Here is a 17886-nt window from a genome sequence, read left to right on the forward strand (position 1 = left end):
CTTGCAGCGCATCGAATGGTTTCTGATTAGCTGCCAACTCCCAGGTTGCATCAGTCTGTGGAACGGGAGTGTGCTAACAGGCTAATTAAGCAACAAATCACATCAGGGTCTGCACTGTGTCTTTACAGACCACATACAAATAAAAATCCACATGATTAAAGAGTTTAAGGCAGGGATTTCCAAAGTGCAGCCTGGGGGCCATTTGTGGCCCTTGGAATACTTTCATGTGGCCTCCGGTCGCAGTTCAAGAACAAATTTTGGACACTTTTTTTTGTAATTTCCTATTAGATTTTCAATGACATTTCAATCGCATTAAATTGAAATTATTAAGAACAGCCCAAAGTATTTTTTGTTTTTTATTGGCCTTTTTTCGCTTTAATTTTAATATAGTAAGAAGGGCCAAAAAAAAATCCTGCTTCATTAAACTTAGACTAAATACAGCGAGGGGTTTTGTTTTTGTTCTTGGGACTTCAATTAAAAACATTTCCTAGACCAACCAAATTGAAAACGTTAGAAAATATAATAAGCTATTTTTTCTACTTTGTTTAATTAGAATACAGCTGAGCAGGTTTTAAAGAGAAGAAATCAAAATAAAACCATACTGCATTTTGTGTCGGGGAACCAAAAGCGCCCCGGTTATACCCCAGAGTGGCCACAAGGTGTCTCTGTTGAGCTGGTAACCCTTCAACAGGAGATGTGCTTCAGAACTTCTCATAATGGACATTTCGGTTACTTTAGTTCAGTTAATTTGAGTGTTGGCCAAGTGCTTTGGGAGGGAAACGATGGAGTGGAGTGCATCGGGGCGTTTGACTCCTACTCAGCCGATGGTTATGCAATCAGTAGCAATCAGAGGGAGAGGAGGACCTCGAGGTCTCATCTGCACCTACACGTTGCTGTTCCCCGGGAGCTGGATTGGATCCAGAAAAACGGGCATCGATTGGTCCTGCGTGCGTCTACGCGCACGTGTGCGCACTCCGGGCCCAAAATTTCCGCCACAACAGATTGTGTGAATAGGCACGGACGTCATGCTGTGGGCGACTGGTTCGGATTTAACAATGCAAGGTGGAAAGTGGGCAGGTGTATATTTTATGGTCTCTTCACTGATAATGTTAAGGGTAGCTGGGACGCTTTTATAAACGTGTTGCTCACCACAGGCTGTTTGGTGATGTCCACCAGGTCCTTGAAGCTGTAATACTGGTGCTTCTCGAAGGCAGAGAAGAGCATGTCCAACACCACCTGCCGATCCGCCCTCACCATCTTCCCCTCGGACTTCTTCTTCTTCTCATGTTCCAACTTAGAAAAAAAAATAAATAAATCAATGTGATATTGACAGTGACTTTTTTTTGTTTACAGCCAATAAACGTCAATATCTATTTCAATGTTATGTAGCAGATATAAAGTAGCCCTTGGTAGAAGAGTGGAAGGAAAATCTGAAAAGTGTGGCATGCACATACATATTAAACCCCATTTTCACTTTGATACCCCTAGATCAGGGGTCTGCAACCTGTGGCTCCAGAGCCACCTTCAGCTTTGGCTCTTAAAAAAACAAAAAAGCAGGGAAATTAAATTGGTCAGTGTATCTAAATATAAAGGTAATTTAAAATTGCTACCTTTAACACGCATGTAGTTCTGCAATATATGAATAACATTTCCAGAAAGAAAGACACTAATAGTGTATAGAATATTTTACCATATATACTCCTTTATTAAGTATCTTTTTGTCAATAGGTTGCAAGAGACATGCTTTTTCAAACATTTTGATGCCCTTTGCTATATAAATCAAATGTCCAATTGAAGAAAACGCATTAAACCTAAACATAAAAATGCTGTTGGTTACATAATAAAAACTGTTGATCGTTAATTAAAAAAATTTAAACAAATTTCCTATAGAATACTATAAAAACAAGCTCTTGTTTTAAAATAGATGTGTAACTTTTGTGGCTCTAAACTAATTTTGTTTTGCTGGACCGTGGGCAAAAATGGTTGTAAAGGTTGCCGACCTATGGCCTAGAGAAAACCCAGTTCAACCAGCTGCCGTCAGAAGTTATTTAATCATGTTCATAGTGGGTTTCTGTGTGCACTTTTATTCTCGGGAATAAATGCAGCTGTTCTGCAAAGGCCCCAGGGGTTTGTTAGAGAACATTAGAGAACAAACGTCCTGAAGACCGAGGAACACAGCAGACAGGTCAGGGAGAAAAATGTGAAAAAATGTGAAGTTTAAAGCACAACCAGGTTATAAAGCATCTCACAGAGCTCTGCTCAGTCCATCATCTAAAAAAGGAAAGAGTGTAACACAACTGCAAAAGAAGACAAGGCTGTCATCCAAACCTCAGCATCCATTAAAATCCAAAGAGACAGTTTTTCCTCTTGCTAAGATTCAGTAAAATTTGTCTGCAGCTGCAAAACCTATACAAGCCTTCAAAAAAAATAAATAAACAGCATAACAAGTCCTACAACCGTCCGTTTGCTTTTACGAGTTAATTAAAGAACCACTGTGTGTTTTTTATGTTGAGGTTTTAGAACAGAAAAATATCAAAGCCTCACTAGAAAAAAAGAGAACGAGAAGACTGAAGCAAAACACTTTCATAACTTTACAGTCACAGTTGTTGCATAAAAAAAAACTAAAGAAAATCTTTACAACAAGCTTTTTTTAATTAAATTCAATTCAATTCAATTTTATTTATATAGCGCCAAATCATGAAACATGTCATCTCAAGGCACTTTACAAAATCAAGTTCAATCATATTATACAGATTGGGTCAGATTATACACATTGGTCAAAAATGTCCTATATAAGGAAACCAGTTGATTGCTTCAAAGTCCCAACAAGCAGCATTCACTCCTGGGGAACCGTAGAGCCACAGGAAGAGTCGTCTGCATTGTCCATGGCTTTGCTGCAATCCCTCATACTGAGCAAGCATGAAGCGACAGTGGGAAGAAAAACTCCCCATTAACGGGAAGGAAAACCTCCGGCAGAACCGGGCTCAGTATGAACGGTCATCTGCCTCGACCGACTGGGGTTACAGAAGACAGAGCAGAGACACAACAATTAGCTTAGCTTATTAGCTTTATTTTTTAAAAAACATTGCTCAGTTATATGTAATTTCTAGCCAAGTGTTATTAAGAGTGATATGCTTCTGACCGTCTAAGCTGACTGGAGCTTTAAAGAGAGAAGCAGCTCTGGAGGAGCTGCAGAGATTCACTGCACTGGGGAGAGAATCTGCTACCAGGTCAACTATTACTCGTGGACTAAAGTCATTATTGGTGCAAAATATTTATGTTCACTTCCAGTCGGAAATAATTTCTGGCATTTTGCAAAGAAAACTTAGCAAAAAAAAAAAGAAAAGAAAAGGAGAGTGTTTAGGAGTTTCAGCTATAATCATCAAATGATGAAGATGCTTCTATAAAGTACCGACTCAACAGGGGTGAAAACAAATGCACGCCACACTTTTAAGATTTTTAATTTATAAAAGTTCCTGAAACCCATGTACCCTTCTGGTTCCATCTGATTGTGCACGTTGTGATGGTCCATCATGTTGCATCCCGATAAATTACATTGCACTTTGTGGTTGTACGGTGAGAGAATATGAAAAATAAAAGATTATATACGAGTTGATTAATTTCTCATCAAGGCTCTGTGTTTGCAGGACTGACTACTCAAACCTACAGGTGGTTTGCTGTGCTCTGTGAATAAGGGGTAAATATTCACCTTTTTTTTTACCCAGAGGCAGATTAAAGCAGACTAAAGAGCACCGCTAAAAGCCACCGTCAGTGACAGCGCTGAGAGCACTTCACCTAAAAAGGTCATGGCGCTCTTGTTTGTGCTGCCCTAATGAATCACACCACAGGAGAAAACAAGGCAAGATTTCCTATTTAAATACACTTAACAGCCTGAGGTTGGAAATGCTCCCGAGTTTTATATATATATATATATATATATATATATATATATATATATATATATATATATATATATATATATATATATATATATATATTATTAAATATATATAAATAAATATATAAATATAAATAATATAATATACAAATATATTATAAATATAAATAAATATATAAATATATTTATTTATTTATATATATACACTTTTCCAAAGACAGATTAAATCTAGATAACAGAAATAATCAAACCCGTGCCACATTTATTGGCTTTAAACTTCCACATGAAGGAATCAAGATTTTCTCTCTCCTGTCAAATTTTCACATTTTCCAAAAGGTTTAATAACACAATAAAGTGATTCCTATCAAAGTAGAAATATGGCTTGGTATAAAACAACATAATCTAAAAAGTATTTTCCACTCTACATGGTCTGCATCTACAAAATATACCATAGTTGGACCATAGAGCTTCAGGGTTTGATCTGGCAAGTCATTGTTATTTTTTGTTAATTAAAAACCCTAGTTTTTCTTTTTAAATTAGATAACAGATTCAACTTAATTAGCTAATTCAAAATTTCTATTAAAAACTAAAATGAATGGTGACCCCAATATTACTATCTGTTGCAGTTCTCGGTTATATATTGTTAAATACAGGTTTAGGGAAGTAAATGCGTCATTTCCTGACTTAAGAGGATAAGCACACATTTTTCTTATTTTATTCTGCATCTTCTCTCGTCTTTTTAGTGGGTGATTAAGAGGAATTGGCCTAATGCCATGTTTTTACCCCGGGAAAAGAGGATTATCATCATAAAATGTTCCTAGAAATCAGTCTAAATAAGTAACAAGTAAGCTTCAGCTATATTTATTGTATAGTAAATGTTAGCTGATGCTAATTATTTTTGCATGTGGTTGTTTTGTTATTTTTTTTTCTCATGGGATTTTTTCTCTCCACCGAGTAAATGTTCGCAAATCAAAGGTTTGAACCTTCTAAATATTTCAGTGTGAGATCATGCAACCAAAATTAAGCGATTCATCTATTTAAAAGCTTATTACAGATCTTCACAAGCAAAAGGGAGCTGAATGCCTTCAATTTAGCAGCAAACGAGCTAGATTACAGATTAAAAAACGATCTGTTTGTGAAGTGAAAACGTCATTAAACCGTCAGCATCTACAACAACTCCTTGAAGTAATTAATGAGCAACATTTAAGTTTTACTTTGGGATAAATAGCTTTTTTTTTACTGAATTAAATGGAAGACATGAACATGCCAATAAACATTATGTAGCTATACGTGTAAAGCTTTATATGAATTTCCAAAAAATAAAACATTTACTTGTGTGTTTCAGGACAGAACGTGCATCCACATTAGTCTAAAATATGTAAGGATGATTTCTAAAAACAAATCATCCTTACATTATTTCTAACATATAAAGCCCTTAATAATCAAACTCCATCATATATCAGAGCTCTGATTACCCCGTATGTTCCTAACAGAGCACTTCGCTCTCAGACTGCAGGTCTGCTGGTGGTTCCTAGAGTCTCTAAAAGTAGAATGGGAGGCAGATCCTTTAGCTATCAGGCTCCTCTCCTGTGGAACCAACTCCCAGTTTTGGTCCGTGACACCCTGTCTACTTTTAAGACTAATCTTAAAACCTTCCTTTTTGACAAAGCTTATAGTTAGAGTGGCTCATACCCTGAGCTACCTCTATAGTTGTGCTGTGATAGGCCTAGGCTGCTGGAGGACATCAGGGTCTAATTTTCTCACTCTACTGATTTCTACTGTTCTTCAGTCTACTGTTCTCCAGTTTTGCATTGTATTACATTGAAATGACTGTCGTCATTTCAGCTTTTAACTTTTTGCTCTCTCTCTTTTTCTTCATAGTAGGTACACCTGGTCTGGCGTTCTGTTAACTGTGACATCATCCAGAGAAGACGGCTCACCCGCTACTTCCATCTAATGTAGAACAGATTACTAGATCAATGTGTGCTTCTGTGCTTTTTTGTTTCTCTTGTTGTGTCTCTGCTCTGTCTTCTGTAACCCCAGTCGGTCGAGGCAGATGACCGTTCATACTGAGCCCGGTTCTGCCGGAGGTTTTCCTTCCCGTTAATGGGGAGTTTTTCTTCCTACTGTCGCTTCATGCTTGCTCAGTATGAGGGATTGCAGCAAAGCCATGTACAATGCAGATGACTCTCCCTGTAGCTCTACGCTTCCCCAGGAGTGAATGCTGCTTGTCGGGACTTTGATGCAATCAACTGGTTTCCTTATATAGGAAATTTTTGACCAATCTGTATAATCTGACCCAATCTGTATAATATGACTGAACTTGATTTTGTAAAGTGCCTTGAGATGACATGTTTCATGATTTGGCGCTATATAAATAAAATTGAATTGAATTGAATTGAATTGAAAACTTTAATAATCTGACGAGAGGTCGGCTTTAAAATCTTAAAGTTTACCTCTGAAATAACCTTCATTGACTGAAGAACACTGAACAACTGTCAAGCATGGTGGTGGCAGCATCATGCTATGGACCTGTTTAACTACACAGCACAAAGTGAGAGTAATAATATAATAAATATCCTTTATTGTTCCTCAGTGGGGGAATTCAGGTGTGCCAGCAGCACCTAAAGGTAAAAATGTAAATACAAATGCAAACTTCTATCCAAAAACTGGTCACCGGGCTGCAAAAACATCCCCGTATCACTTAGGAGACACAAAGACACATCGGCGGTATTACTACTTACATTGAAGTCGTGGTTGGCCACGGGCTTGAAGATGGTGGTGACAGCTCTGTCCAGCTGCTGTGACAAACGCTGAGGCTTGACAGACTCTATCTGCAGCCTGACAGACAGCAGCCAAAAACAAAACAACACAAAACAAAAAAAGACAGAAAGAAGCAAAAATTAGAATGTCTGTGTCTCTGTGGATCAGCTGATCTCAGAGCTGACAGGTGAGCCTGGTGGCAGGGAGGGCAAAGCCGTCGGCATGTTGAGGTTCAACCCGTCAAAACACATCAAGGCGGCGCATCTCCTCAGAGATTCACTGGTTTCTGGGATTCTTTTTTTTTTTTTTTTTTTTTTTTCCCAGTGTCCTGTCTAGCAATGTGGCAATAAAAATTGATATCTTAATGCCAAATAGAGCTCGACAGATTTTACTTTCACAAGTGGAGCAAACAGCTTTCGCCATAATGCTCCGCTTGATTTGTGCGTGTAAATAGCTTTATTGTGACTCCTGCAGGGAGAATTTCAAATTATATGGACACTACCATGGGAAAGTAGGAGAGTAAAAGAAAAACAAGAAGAGAAAAAAAAAAAGAGAAAGAAGAGGTGAAAGAAAGAAGAGATAAAAGGAAGAGAATGATTCTAGGATTCTTTTCCTGTCACATTTATATGCGTTGTGCTTTATGCGATGGGGGAAGTGTTGGCCTACTGGTTAGAGCAGCGCGCTTGCTCTCTGAAAAGGATGCAAGTACCCGGTTTGATCCCCAGCGCCTGCACTCTGGGTCCCTGAGCAAGACCCTTAACCCCTGAACGCTCCCCGGACGCCGCACGGGCGCTGCTGCCCGCGTCCTCACTAAGACTAAGAAAGTAGAGCACATCACCCCAGTTCTAAAGTCCTTACACTGGCTCCCTATATCTCAGAGAATAGACTTTAAAATACTTCTGTCAGTCTATAAATCCCTGAATGGCTTAGCATCTAAATACATCACAGACTTGTTATCAGCGTATAAACCATCCAGACCACTAAGGTCTTCTGGCTCCAGCCTACTCTGCATACCTAGAACCAGAACTAAACACGGAGAAGCATCATTTAGTTCCTATGCTCCACTTATCTGGAACAAACTTCCAGAAAATTGTAAAGGTGCGGAAAGCCTGAGTTCTTTTAAATCAAGATTAAAAACACATCTGTTTAAAATTGCCTTTGACTGTTTTAGTTAATCAGTTTTACTGTTTTTAATGTTCTTTTTTGTTACTACATTCTATCCCTACTTGCTATTTTCTATCTACATTTTATTATTTTGCTATATCTTAATCATGTAAAGCACTTTGTATTGTCTTGTACTGAATTGTGCTATATAAATAATATAGTGGGCTGCCTTGCACATGGCAGCCCACTGCTCCCCAAGGGTGATGGGTTAAAAGCAGAGAAAACAATTTCATTGTAATGTATGTTTCAATGACAATAGAGATGAGATTACTATTAATATTACTATTACACAGTGAACATGGGGAAATTTTCCCTGAAACATTCACACAAAAACAACTATTTTCACCATGAAAAATAACCGAAGAGCGTTTCATTTGAGCATATAATGCATAAATCTGACGTCAGCGTGAACTCTGGCGCCAACATCTTCCCCCGGGGGGGGGGGTCTCAGCCGAACGGCCTCCGTCAAAACACAGCTGCAGGACGCCTTCTCCACACGTCCAGCCCTGAAGTCTTTCCCTTTAAACTGCAGCGCTCCTCGCCGATCTGAAAGCTGACACACTGATGCGGACCGCGCGCTCGCCTCGCCTCGGGTCGCGGCGTAGCGGTGCATCTGCCACAGAGATGCGGTTGCTATAGCAATGCCATCCACTAACTGTGGCTGGAAAAAATAAAATCATTTTCCAGTGAAGAGGACACAAAGACCGGTGGACTCGAGTGTTGAGCTGTAAACAAATCAGCAGCAGGGTTAGGGTTGACATGAAATCAGCTCACCTCTCTTGATTTTGCGTCGTTAAGCGGTTTAAAAACAAAACAACTTTGGTTACGCAACAGACCTCTCCCCTTCACTGTGTTTGGTGTTCATTTTCACTAAATATCGGACATGACTGCAAGTTTGCATAACTTTGTTTTAAGGCTTAGGTTGGTTTTGCATTATTTTGTGGGGGGAAAAAAAGGAAATCCTCTGATTTAATCCCTTAAATATGTCAATATAATTTTGACAGATTAATAGATATGCAAATTATTGATATATCTTTTTGCACCTCTTGGGTGGATTTTAGGTGCTTGTCTTTTAATTGTTTGATGATCGTTTTTAGACTTTTTTAAATCATTTCTGGGTTTTCTTTATAGATTGGTGTCGCTAAAGCAAAACTTTTCTCAGAGACTTTGATTTTTACAGGCATTCCCCAAGGCTGCTGCATTAGTAACGCAAAAGCCATTTATTGTTTGAAAAAGGTTTTTAACCTTGCCTCCTATGAACAGATTTTATTTCAGAACTGCCAGATTGTTTCTAACAGGGGCTCTGATAAGTGTAGCCACGTGTTAAACTGTTTTTATGTTGTAGTAAAATGAAACTTTCAACAATTCAAGTGAAACTTAATTGCTGCAGGAATAAAATATCTAAAATAAAAAGCTTTAATAACCTGGCGGCATTACTGTGAGAATCCTTCGACTAATACTTAGAAGAAGCGCCTTTTCAATTCACTGCAAAAACGGAACAAGAAATAAGTAATATTTTCTTAAAATGTGTGTATTTGTCCTTGATTTGAGCAGAAAAAATAAGATGATTTGCCAATGGAATAAGATTTTTGCACTTAAAATAAGAACAATTCATCTCAATCGTCTTATTTCAAGTGCAGCATGTCTAATTATCTTATTTTAGGGGTAAAAATACTCACTCCATTGGCAGATAATCTTTTTTACCTGCTCAAATCAAGGATAAGTACACTAACTTTAATAACATTTTACTTATTTTTAGATCCGTTTTTGCAGTGTTAATTCAACATTAAGTCTTCTTGTGTTCACATTTCTCGTCGATAATGGTGAACATAATTAATTGGAACCAGGTTTTCTGACCGTTGTTCCTTTGTGTGTTTCAGATAAAGTTTGCAGAGAGGTTACAAGGCATTGAAACATTTCAATATTTAAAAGTATAAGTCAGAAGAAGTGCACACAAAGGGAAAAAAAAAAAAAGGTTTCAGGTATTGATTGGTATTGATTTAAAAGGGTGTGCACACTTATGCCACCGTGTCTTTGCTTATTTTTAGATTTTCTCCAAGGGATTTATTTGTGTCTCAGTTGAACAGGCTATATATCTTCTTTTAACCCACAGTCGGTCGAGGCAGATGACCGTTCATACTGAGCCTGGTTCTGCTGGAGGTTTTTCCTTCCCGCTAATGGGTGTTTTTTCTTTCCACTGTCGCTCCATGCTTGCTCAGTATGAGGGATTGCTGCAAAGCCATGGACAATGCAGACGACTCTCCGTGTGGCTCTACGGTTCCCCAGGAGTGAATGCTGCTTGTCAAGACTTGATGCAATCAACTGGGTTTTCTTAGAGAGGAAATTTTGACCAATCTGTATAATATGACTGAATTTGACTTTGGAAAGTGCCTTGAGATGACATGTATCATGAATTGGTGCTATATAAATAAAATTTAATTATATGTAACATTATTTGCAGAAAAGGGTTTAAATGACTGATTTCAGAACACATGGCAATCATTCATCCTGTGTAAATGAAACATGTGAAATCTGACCCTTTGAGCTAAAGGGCCTGGACTTCACTCACCTCTTCACCTTCATGTAGCTGTCAGAGACGACTGGTCGGCATTCGGCTCTGTGCACCACCGTCCCCTCCAGACTGATTTCATCTGAAAGAGAAACGGTGACCCGGCTGCTTCACTGTGATTCTGACATAGCAGATTAACTCATTCTGTGAGGAGGGGGGAATGCTTGTTCAAAGCAAATAAATGAATAAAAATAAAATACAAATCATTGAAATATGGGAACCCGCAGGGCACATTATTGGGTTTTCTTTTTTTTTTCATGCTCCCATTAACATCTATAATTGTGTCCAGCTGCATTTAATGTATGCCCACTACCCCCTACAGTTTCTTTTTATTGTTTTATTACTGTAATTTTTTTCAAAACTTAGTCACCTAAATGTTTTTTTTATTTTTGACACACTTTTGGCAAGTGTGTCAAAAACAAAATACAAATCTTTGAAATATGGGAACCCACAGGGCACATTATTGGGTTTTCTTTTTTTCATGCTCTAATTAACATCTATAATTGTGTCCAGCTGCATTTAATGTATACATTCTGTCACGCAAAGGATCATGGGATTCCTTATAGCTCATTAAGCGGCAGTAAGGGACATCGCAAGGTTCCCATGCTAAAGGAGCTAAGAGAGGAAGCATACAGGCTCCTTTTTCTAACTCCTTCCTTACTGTCTGCACTATTTGGATTTATGGCGACAGCGGACGCACTTCTGCTTTAGCTAAAGAGTCCTTACCCAAAATATAGGTTTTTAGAGGCAGGCCTAGTGTTTGCTCTGCCTGCACTAATTGACAACCTATCCTACTGTGAAAATAATCGTCTAGAAAACATCTAATCTAATTTAATTTCCCTATAAGAAAATGCAAAGCTTGCTAAAAAATGAAGTATGGCAATATGCTTTTATTGGCAAGTGAGTCAAAAATGTTCCTTCCTTGTTCATTTATTTATTTATTTTTCCAAATGCACAAAGACCATATTATGTGCCTTTATTTACTCAAGTCATAACTTCTGCAAAAGCCTGTTACTTGCCTCCTCCATCAAGCCAGTAATCATCCCTAACATTTAAATTTGTGCTGCGAAACCAAGAACCAAGACAATCATGCAAATCAAACCTGATTTTGTTGTTGCACATCCACTAGAACCCTTGAGCCGAGCAGTTTGCCCTCTCTGATGCAGGGATGAAGATTCTGCAGAGCTTTTGGTGATTGAAACTAAATATTGGAGAGTGCTCCCCGAGGAAATCAGGCCAGCAGAGTCGGTGAGCCTCAATAAAATGGCTCCACGTTGATTTTAGAGCCTTAATTGGCTTTATTGACCTGTTTTTGTCTTCCTATGTTGGAAACTTGCTTTGTACGTTATGTACAACCCAGAGATAATAATCAGACGTGAGAGGTAACAAATATGATTCTTTAATATAAAATTATTTCTGTTCCTTCTCAACATGTGCAGAAAAAAAGAAATTCAAAACTGATTTTAACTACAAAGGAGGTCCAGCTGATGGTTAAAGGATAAATACTCAGATAAATTAGCATTTAGAATAACTTACTAAAACCATGACATGTATTTCTTTAGTTTATACAAATCAGACAGACGAATAAATTCTGCATCTTTTATGTTGACAAAGATAGGGTCTCTAAAACTATGCATTATATCTGAGAAAGCACTCATGGCACATAAGTTACCAATGCAACGTTTCTCTCCTGCTCAATCCATGTTTTTCTGTATAAAATCGATTTTTTTTATAGAGATGCACCTTTAGCCCAGTAAAAGAAACCAAGCCATGATAAAAAAAAAAGCCAGCAGCTTCTCTAGATGTCAGCCAGACCTCTAAAACTGACCTGAACCCACACAGAATCTGTTCAGATGGCTGTAATTTACCAACCGTTTCCCATCCTGACTCCCACAGCGGCAGAAGACACACAAGAAAGAAAGTGTTTACGTTCAGGTGGCTCAGGAGGTCTCAGAAGAAGCTGCAATTAAAGAGCCCGTCCTCAGAGGCATCAAAGTTTAAGGGCCACGAGGCTTCAGAGATCTAATTTTAACTGCATAGAGCATGGCAAGTCATTACACCACAAAAGTGTGTTTTCCCTAAAATAATTTAATCGTAGAACTTATTTCAACATCAAAGACAGCCTGAGTAAATACAAAAACACAGTTTTCAGTGAATGATTTCATGCATAAAGTGAAAGAGGACCTTTGCAAGCCAACCTTGCGCTGGGTGAAAAAGTAATTGCCGCCTAAAGCTAATAACCGGTTGTGCCATCCTCAGCAGAAACAGCTGCCATCAAGCATTTGCCAAAATAGCCATTACTCCTGTACCTCGCTAGATGTGTGTGGGGGGAATTTGCCCCACTGGTCTTTGTCATTCACATCAAAAGGGATTCACATCTCAGATTTAAGCCCAAATTTAGACTAAGTGTGTCAAAAATTCGCCATTCTCCTGATGGATTTTGCGGTAGAGAGCCCGATTCATCGTTCCATCATTTACAGCAAGTCATGCAGGTTCTGAAGCAGCAGGAAAGTCCCAGAAGATAAAACAACCACCACCTTAATCGACTGCTGGTCATGATTTTCTTTTTCTTTTTTTTAAATGCTAGTTTAGTTTAGGCCAGATTTTATGGGCTGCATATCTTCAAAACATGTACTTTTGTCTCATTAACCAATAGAATATTTTACCAAAAGTCTTGGGGGATCATAAATATGTTTTTCTGGACAGTTTGTGTTCTTTTTGCTCAGTTTGCCAAGTCTTGGTCTTGTTGGATCAGGAATACATCGACAGGTCCACTTTCTTTCTCATTTGTTTTTTTAATTTCTTTAGATTGGGGCATGATGTGTTGCCTTTTGAGCGTGCTTCATGTTAGGCAGGTTCTGTTTAAGTGATTTCTTCACTTTACAAGGCAGGCAGTAACCAGGATGCAGATAATCACAGTTAATTCATCATTTAAGAAGCTCAAGCACATTATACATGAACCACACCAGCAACTCTTTCTGTGAACAGCTAAACAAAAACTTAATTACACACTGCAAAAATGGAACTGGAAATAAGTAAAATGTTCTTAAAATTTGTGTATCTGTCCTTTATTTGAGCAGGTAAATAAGATGATTTGCCAATGGAATGAGAATTTTGCACTTAAAATATGAACAATTCATCTCAATCATCTTATTTCAAGTGCAGGATGTCTAATTATCTTATTTTAGGGGTCAAAATGCTCATTCTATTGGCAGACAATCTTATTTACCTGCTCAAATCAAGGATAAATACACTAACTTTAAGAACATTTTACTTAATTTTAGATCCGCTTTTGCAGTGCAGTTTGTTGGCCTAGTCAAAGTCTGGTCTTAAATTAAATTTTGATGTTTTGGCATGAACTAAAACAAGGCGTTCCTGCCTGAAAACCCTCCAAGGAGCCTAGATTAAAACGAACGTTTAAAGAAAAGCAAATCAAAATTCCTACATAGCGATACAAAAGACTCGCTGACAGGTCTTGCAAATGATTGATGCCAGCTGTTGAGTAATTGGTGGCACGGCTAGTTATGAGGTTCATTGGACAATTCCTTTTTCACATAGAGCCGCAGGCTAGATTAAATAGCACTTCTCCTTAATAGATTAAATCACATTTGAAAACTTCAAATTGTATTTTCACAGGTTATAATTTTAATGCCTCTTCTGGGTTAGTGCAACAGCAAACGGGCTTAATTCGGAGGCAAGCGGACTTTTGCTCAGTTATTTCTGAAAACGTTTTGACGCCTATCAAGGAGTCTTTGTCATTTCTAATGGCTCACACTGAGCAACCTGTAGTTGGTGTTCTGCTGTTTTTAAGGACATGTTGGCCCATCCTCCTAGGCACATTCTCAGTCAGGTGTAAATCAATGACCCATCAGCCACTGTCCTGGGTCGTTAGAAGCTATTGCTTGGTGTGAGTGAAATCCTCCCCCTCTGTTTAGTGATGGCGATTTAACTTTTGCCCAAGAAGTCTTCTTTCACATCTCTTCCAAACCGTCTATTCTGCCAGTCCAAGATCTGGACATCATTGTCGTCTAAAACGTTTTCAGAAAGAACTGAGCGAAAGTCCGGTGTCCTCCGATTTAAGCCTGTGTGCTGTTAGATCTTTACTTCACTGGCTAGGGATTTAGTTTGAGGATTTAAATCACCACTACATCTGGAATGTTTGTAACAGCAGCTTTAAAGGTAGGCAGTCAAGATTATATAGTTTTCTATTGCATATATTAGCCATTAAGGTCTCAGAACTGCTGCTTATACTCAGTATTTTCTCTGTTGCTGAGTTTTGCAATCATCCAACTCATCAAAAAACATTTGTTAATCATCTGTTCTGAATGCTATCTGAAGATCCTGATCAGCATAAAAGTATTACACTCAATTCTGAGGTATGGTCAAAGCAGCATAATGTTGGAGAACAATATCTGGTGGCTGGATGACTAATCTACATCTGAAAGGCTTTTGGCCAAAACATTTTCAAATCACTACGGCTAAAGGCCTCCACATCATCCCAAGCACAGTTAAAATGCCTAATGTTGCATGGTTAACATGCTCCTCTGTGAGTCAAGCATGATGAGATGTACAGGTCTGGGTGACACTACACAATGCATCCATCCGGATAGGTTTTCAGCTAATCAAGACACTAAATGGTGATCTGCACAGATCAGAACACCACAGCTCTGCTTGTAAAACAAAATCGGGGTTTTACACGGGTCCTGGCAATCCCTAAAAATTATGAAACAATACGAGAAGCCAAGCGTCAGCCGTTGGATAGATAACCTCGCATTTACCTCTGGAATACTTTGGTATACTGAGGTGTTCCCGGCTGACTCAGGACCCAGAACAGGACCGAATCCTCATCCCTCCAACACCGTGCTTTATAGTTGGTATGAGGTGTTTGTACCGATATATTGTATTACAATAGAAAGAATAGAAACATCCCTTATTGTCCCACAGTGGGGACATTTAGGAGTACCAGCAGCAAGGAAGGGGAAAAAGTTTGCAACAGAAGAAAAAAGCACTATACAGTTGTTAAAAGCTGTATGCTCAGATTAAAGGAAATGTGCAACTGAGTGGAGGGATTTGGACAGTGAATAAAATGTGCATGTATAATTGTGCATAAAAAACAACAACAGACCACTTTAAAAAAACAATGGAAAAACTGCTGATAACCGCACGGATGTAAACACGTATTGAGTTTCTTGGTAGACGTGATGGTTATGAAGTGTAAAAGCTGCTGGGAGGAAGGATCTGTGATAACGCTTCTTTGTGCATCTAAGATGCAGCACTCTGAAAAGAGCTCTGCAGTTCTGCAACAGCTTCATGCATGGGGTGGGAGACTGTGTCCAACAGTGATGTGATTTTTGTTAGAGTCCTTCTGTCTCCCATCACCTGCACTGGGTCAAGGGGGGCATCCTAAAACCTGTGAACTCGAACAGTGCCCTTCTTGAACTGCTGATATTATACCATCTAAGACTACGGTTGGGGTGGGGGGGGGGGGGTCAGCTGGTCAGTCATGGGCCCATACCGACACACACACACACAAACATAGCGATAAATACATGACCCTGTGCCCCATGGCATTCGCTGTGCCTGATGTTTCTCTCCCCTGTGACAGGAACCTAAGTTTGATGCAGGTGTAGGTGCTGCTGGACTTGAATGCCCCCACCTGAAAACCCTCCCACCTGAGATATGTCTGCTTATGATGTTGTCTGTATGCTTGCTTTTTTGTTCTGAGGGTTTTTTCTTGCATTGATCTAATTGTCAGAGAGACAGTGCGGCTAATGAACTCTTTCCCCCCCCCACAACCATCCTAATGTCTTCCTTTCTCCACTCTGCAAGACTGCGGTCGCAGTCTCTGGTCTACCCATGTATGTCTCGTCTTGATGGGCTGTACTGAAAGGATATTTCCCCTACGGGGCACAAATAAAGACATTTATTTGTGCTCCTGATGAGCTTATCTAACGGTTTCCTCTCAACTAACAGAGAAGCTGCTGCTTCAACAGATCGCGCCACAGAAGATGGCTGATGCCACTACAGAGTCAAAGAAGGTCTTCAGGAGCGTCCCCTGTACTCCAAAAGACCTCAGTCTCCTCAGCAGGTCGAGTCTGCTCAGTCCTGTGCTGTAAAGAGCATCTGTGTTGTGGCTCCAGTCCAGGTTATTGTTCAGGTGAACACCCAGGTACTTTTAAGAGTCCACTATCTCCACATCAGTTCCATGGATGATCCCCGGTGTTGTTGTGGGGAATCTTCATCCCTGGAAATCTATGACCAGCTCCATGGTTTTCGCAGCATTGATCAGGAAGTGGTTCCGCTGGTACCAGTCCACAAAGTCCTGTGTCCACTGTCTTCCAGGTGTCGTACCCACCTGTGACCAGGCAGACTATTGCAGGGTCACCTGCGAAAAGGTGGTAATCAGCTGAGCTAATGGAGAAGTTTGCAGTGAAGAGGGTGAACAGACATGGTGCTGTGCAGGGCATTGTCCCAGAGGTGTTGCGGTTCAATCAGATCCCAATTTCTGTTTGCAAAGAAGATACTTTCTCCTGTGAAGCCTTCCAAACAAGCCATACATTTTCAGTCGGTTTATGACAGCCCTGGTTGAATTCTGACATGCTAACTGAGGCCTGTGGAGTAACTCTCAATTATCTCAATATTGCACACAGTCTGGTCCTCCGGGGAATCTGCTGAAACATCCTCTTTTAGGAACATTGGCAAAAGCCTTAAAAAGGTGGAGTTGCCGATATTTCAGGAAGTGTCCGCAAGTCCCTTTTTGAATAACTGTGCATGCACAAGACCTTCTTTCCTGCTTGTCTGCTCCTCAGGGGGATCCTGTGAAAAAAACTCTCTCAAATCCATTCTGGTCTTATTTCTTTCTACTGAGGCCTTCCTCCTCTTCTAATAAACTTTTATGCAGTTTGCTTCTTGCAACTCTCAGCCACGTTCAAAGTCTACGGTGAGAACAGCGGAGCCACAATGAACGGCTAACACCAAAGCTAACCGCTAAGCTAACCAGAGTGTACATGGAGCCAGCAAGCGGAAACTAACAAGGAACGAGCACGGACACTGGCGTTACGTGAGCATATCAGAATGATTGGCATGTGGGACGACCAATAGATAAGGTGAAACCCCAGAACTTGAGGGAGAGAGGGGGGTGAGAACAGGAACAAAACTCTGACCAATCCCTGCCCTTCGGACCGAACTATTGGTCAGAGTTTTTACAGGTCTGCAGCTCCCATGGAGATCGTTTTTTTAACCTCCTATTTCTGAATACATGATGTATTGATTACTTTCAGGATGGAAGGACGATCTTACCCAGTATAACAAAAGGTGTTTCTGAACAGGATTACCAACTATAGCTTTAAATATTTCCGACTTAAGAAAAATTTCTGTCTGGGCGCCCTCACATGCAAGTTGGTTGCAACATTTGGCCAATATGACATCTGCATGCAGATTAATCTCACATTACGACCAAACGGCCCCTTAGAAACCCACAGCATGACTCCTA

The 17886-nt window shown here is 39.6% G+C and overlaps 1 protein-coding gene across 1 annotated transcript in view; it reads right to left on the reverse strand.

Annotated features, from left to right (window-relative positions):
• LOC105936162 (general transcription factor IIF subunit 2) overlaps positions 1-17886 on the reverse strand; it is an 80303-nt gene that overhangs the window by 2193 nt on the left and 60224 nt on the right. The window contains exons 6-8 of the mRNA XM_012876845.3: positions 10395-10476; positions 6643-6739; positions 1150-1293 (exon numbers count right to left, since the gene is read on the reverse strand). Of these exons, the coding sequence (XP_012732299.2) occupies positions 1150-1293; positions 6643-6739; positions 10395-10476 (323 nt within the window). The remainder of the gene's footprint in view (positions 1-1149; positions 1294-6642; positions 6740-10394; positions 10477-17886) is intronic.

The sequence above is a fragment of the Fundulus heteroclitus genome, chromosome 7 (assembly GCF_011125445.2).
Source record: "Fundulus heteroclitus isolate FHET01 chromosome 7, MU-UCD_Fhet_4.1, whole genome shotgun sequence".
In the NCBI taxonomy this organism is placed as follows: domain Eukaryota; kingdom Metazoa; phylum Chordata; class Actinopteri; order Cyprinodontiformes; family Fundulidae; genus Fundulus; species Fundulus heteroclitus.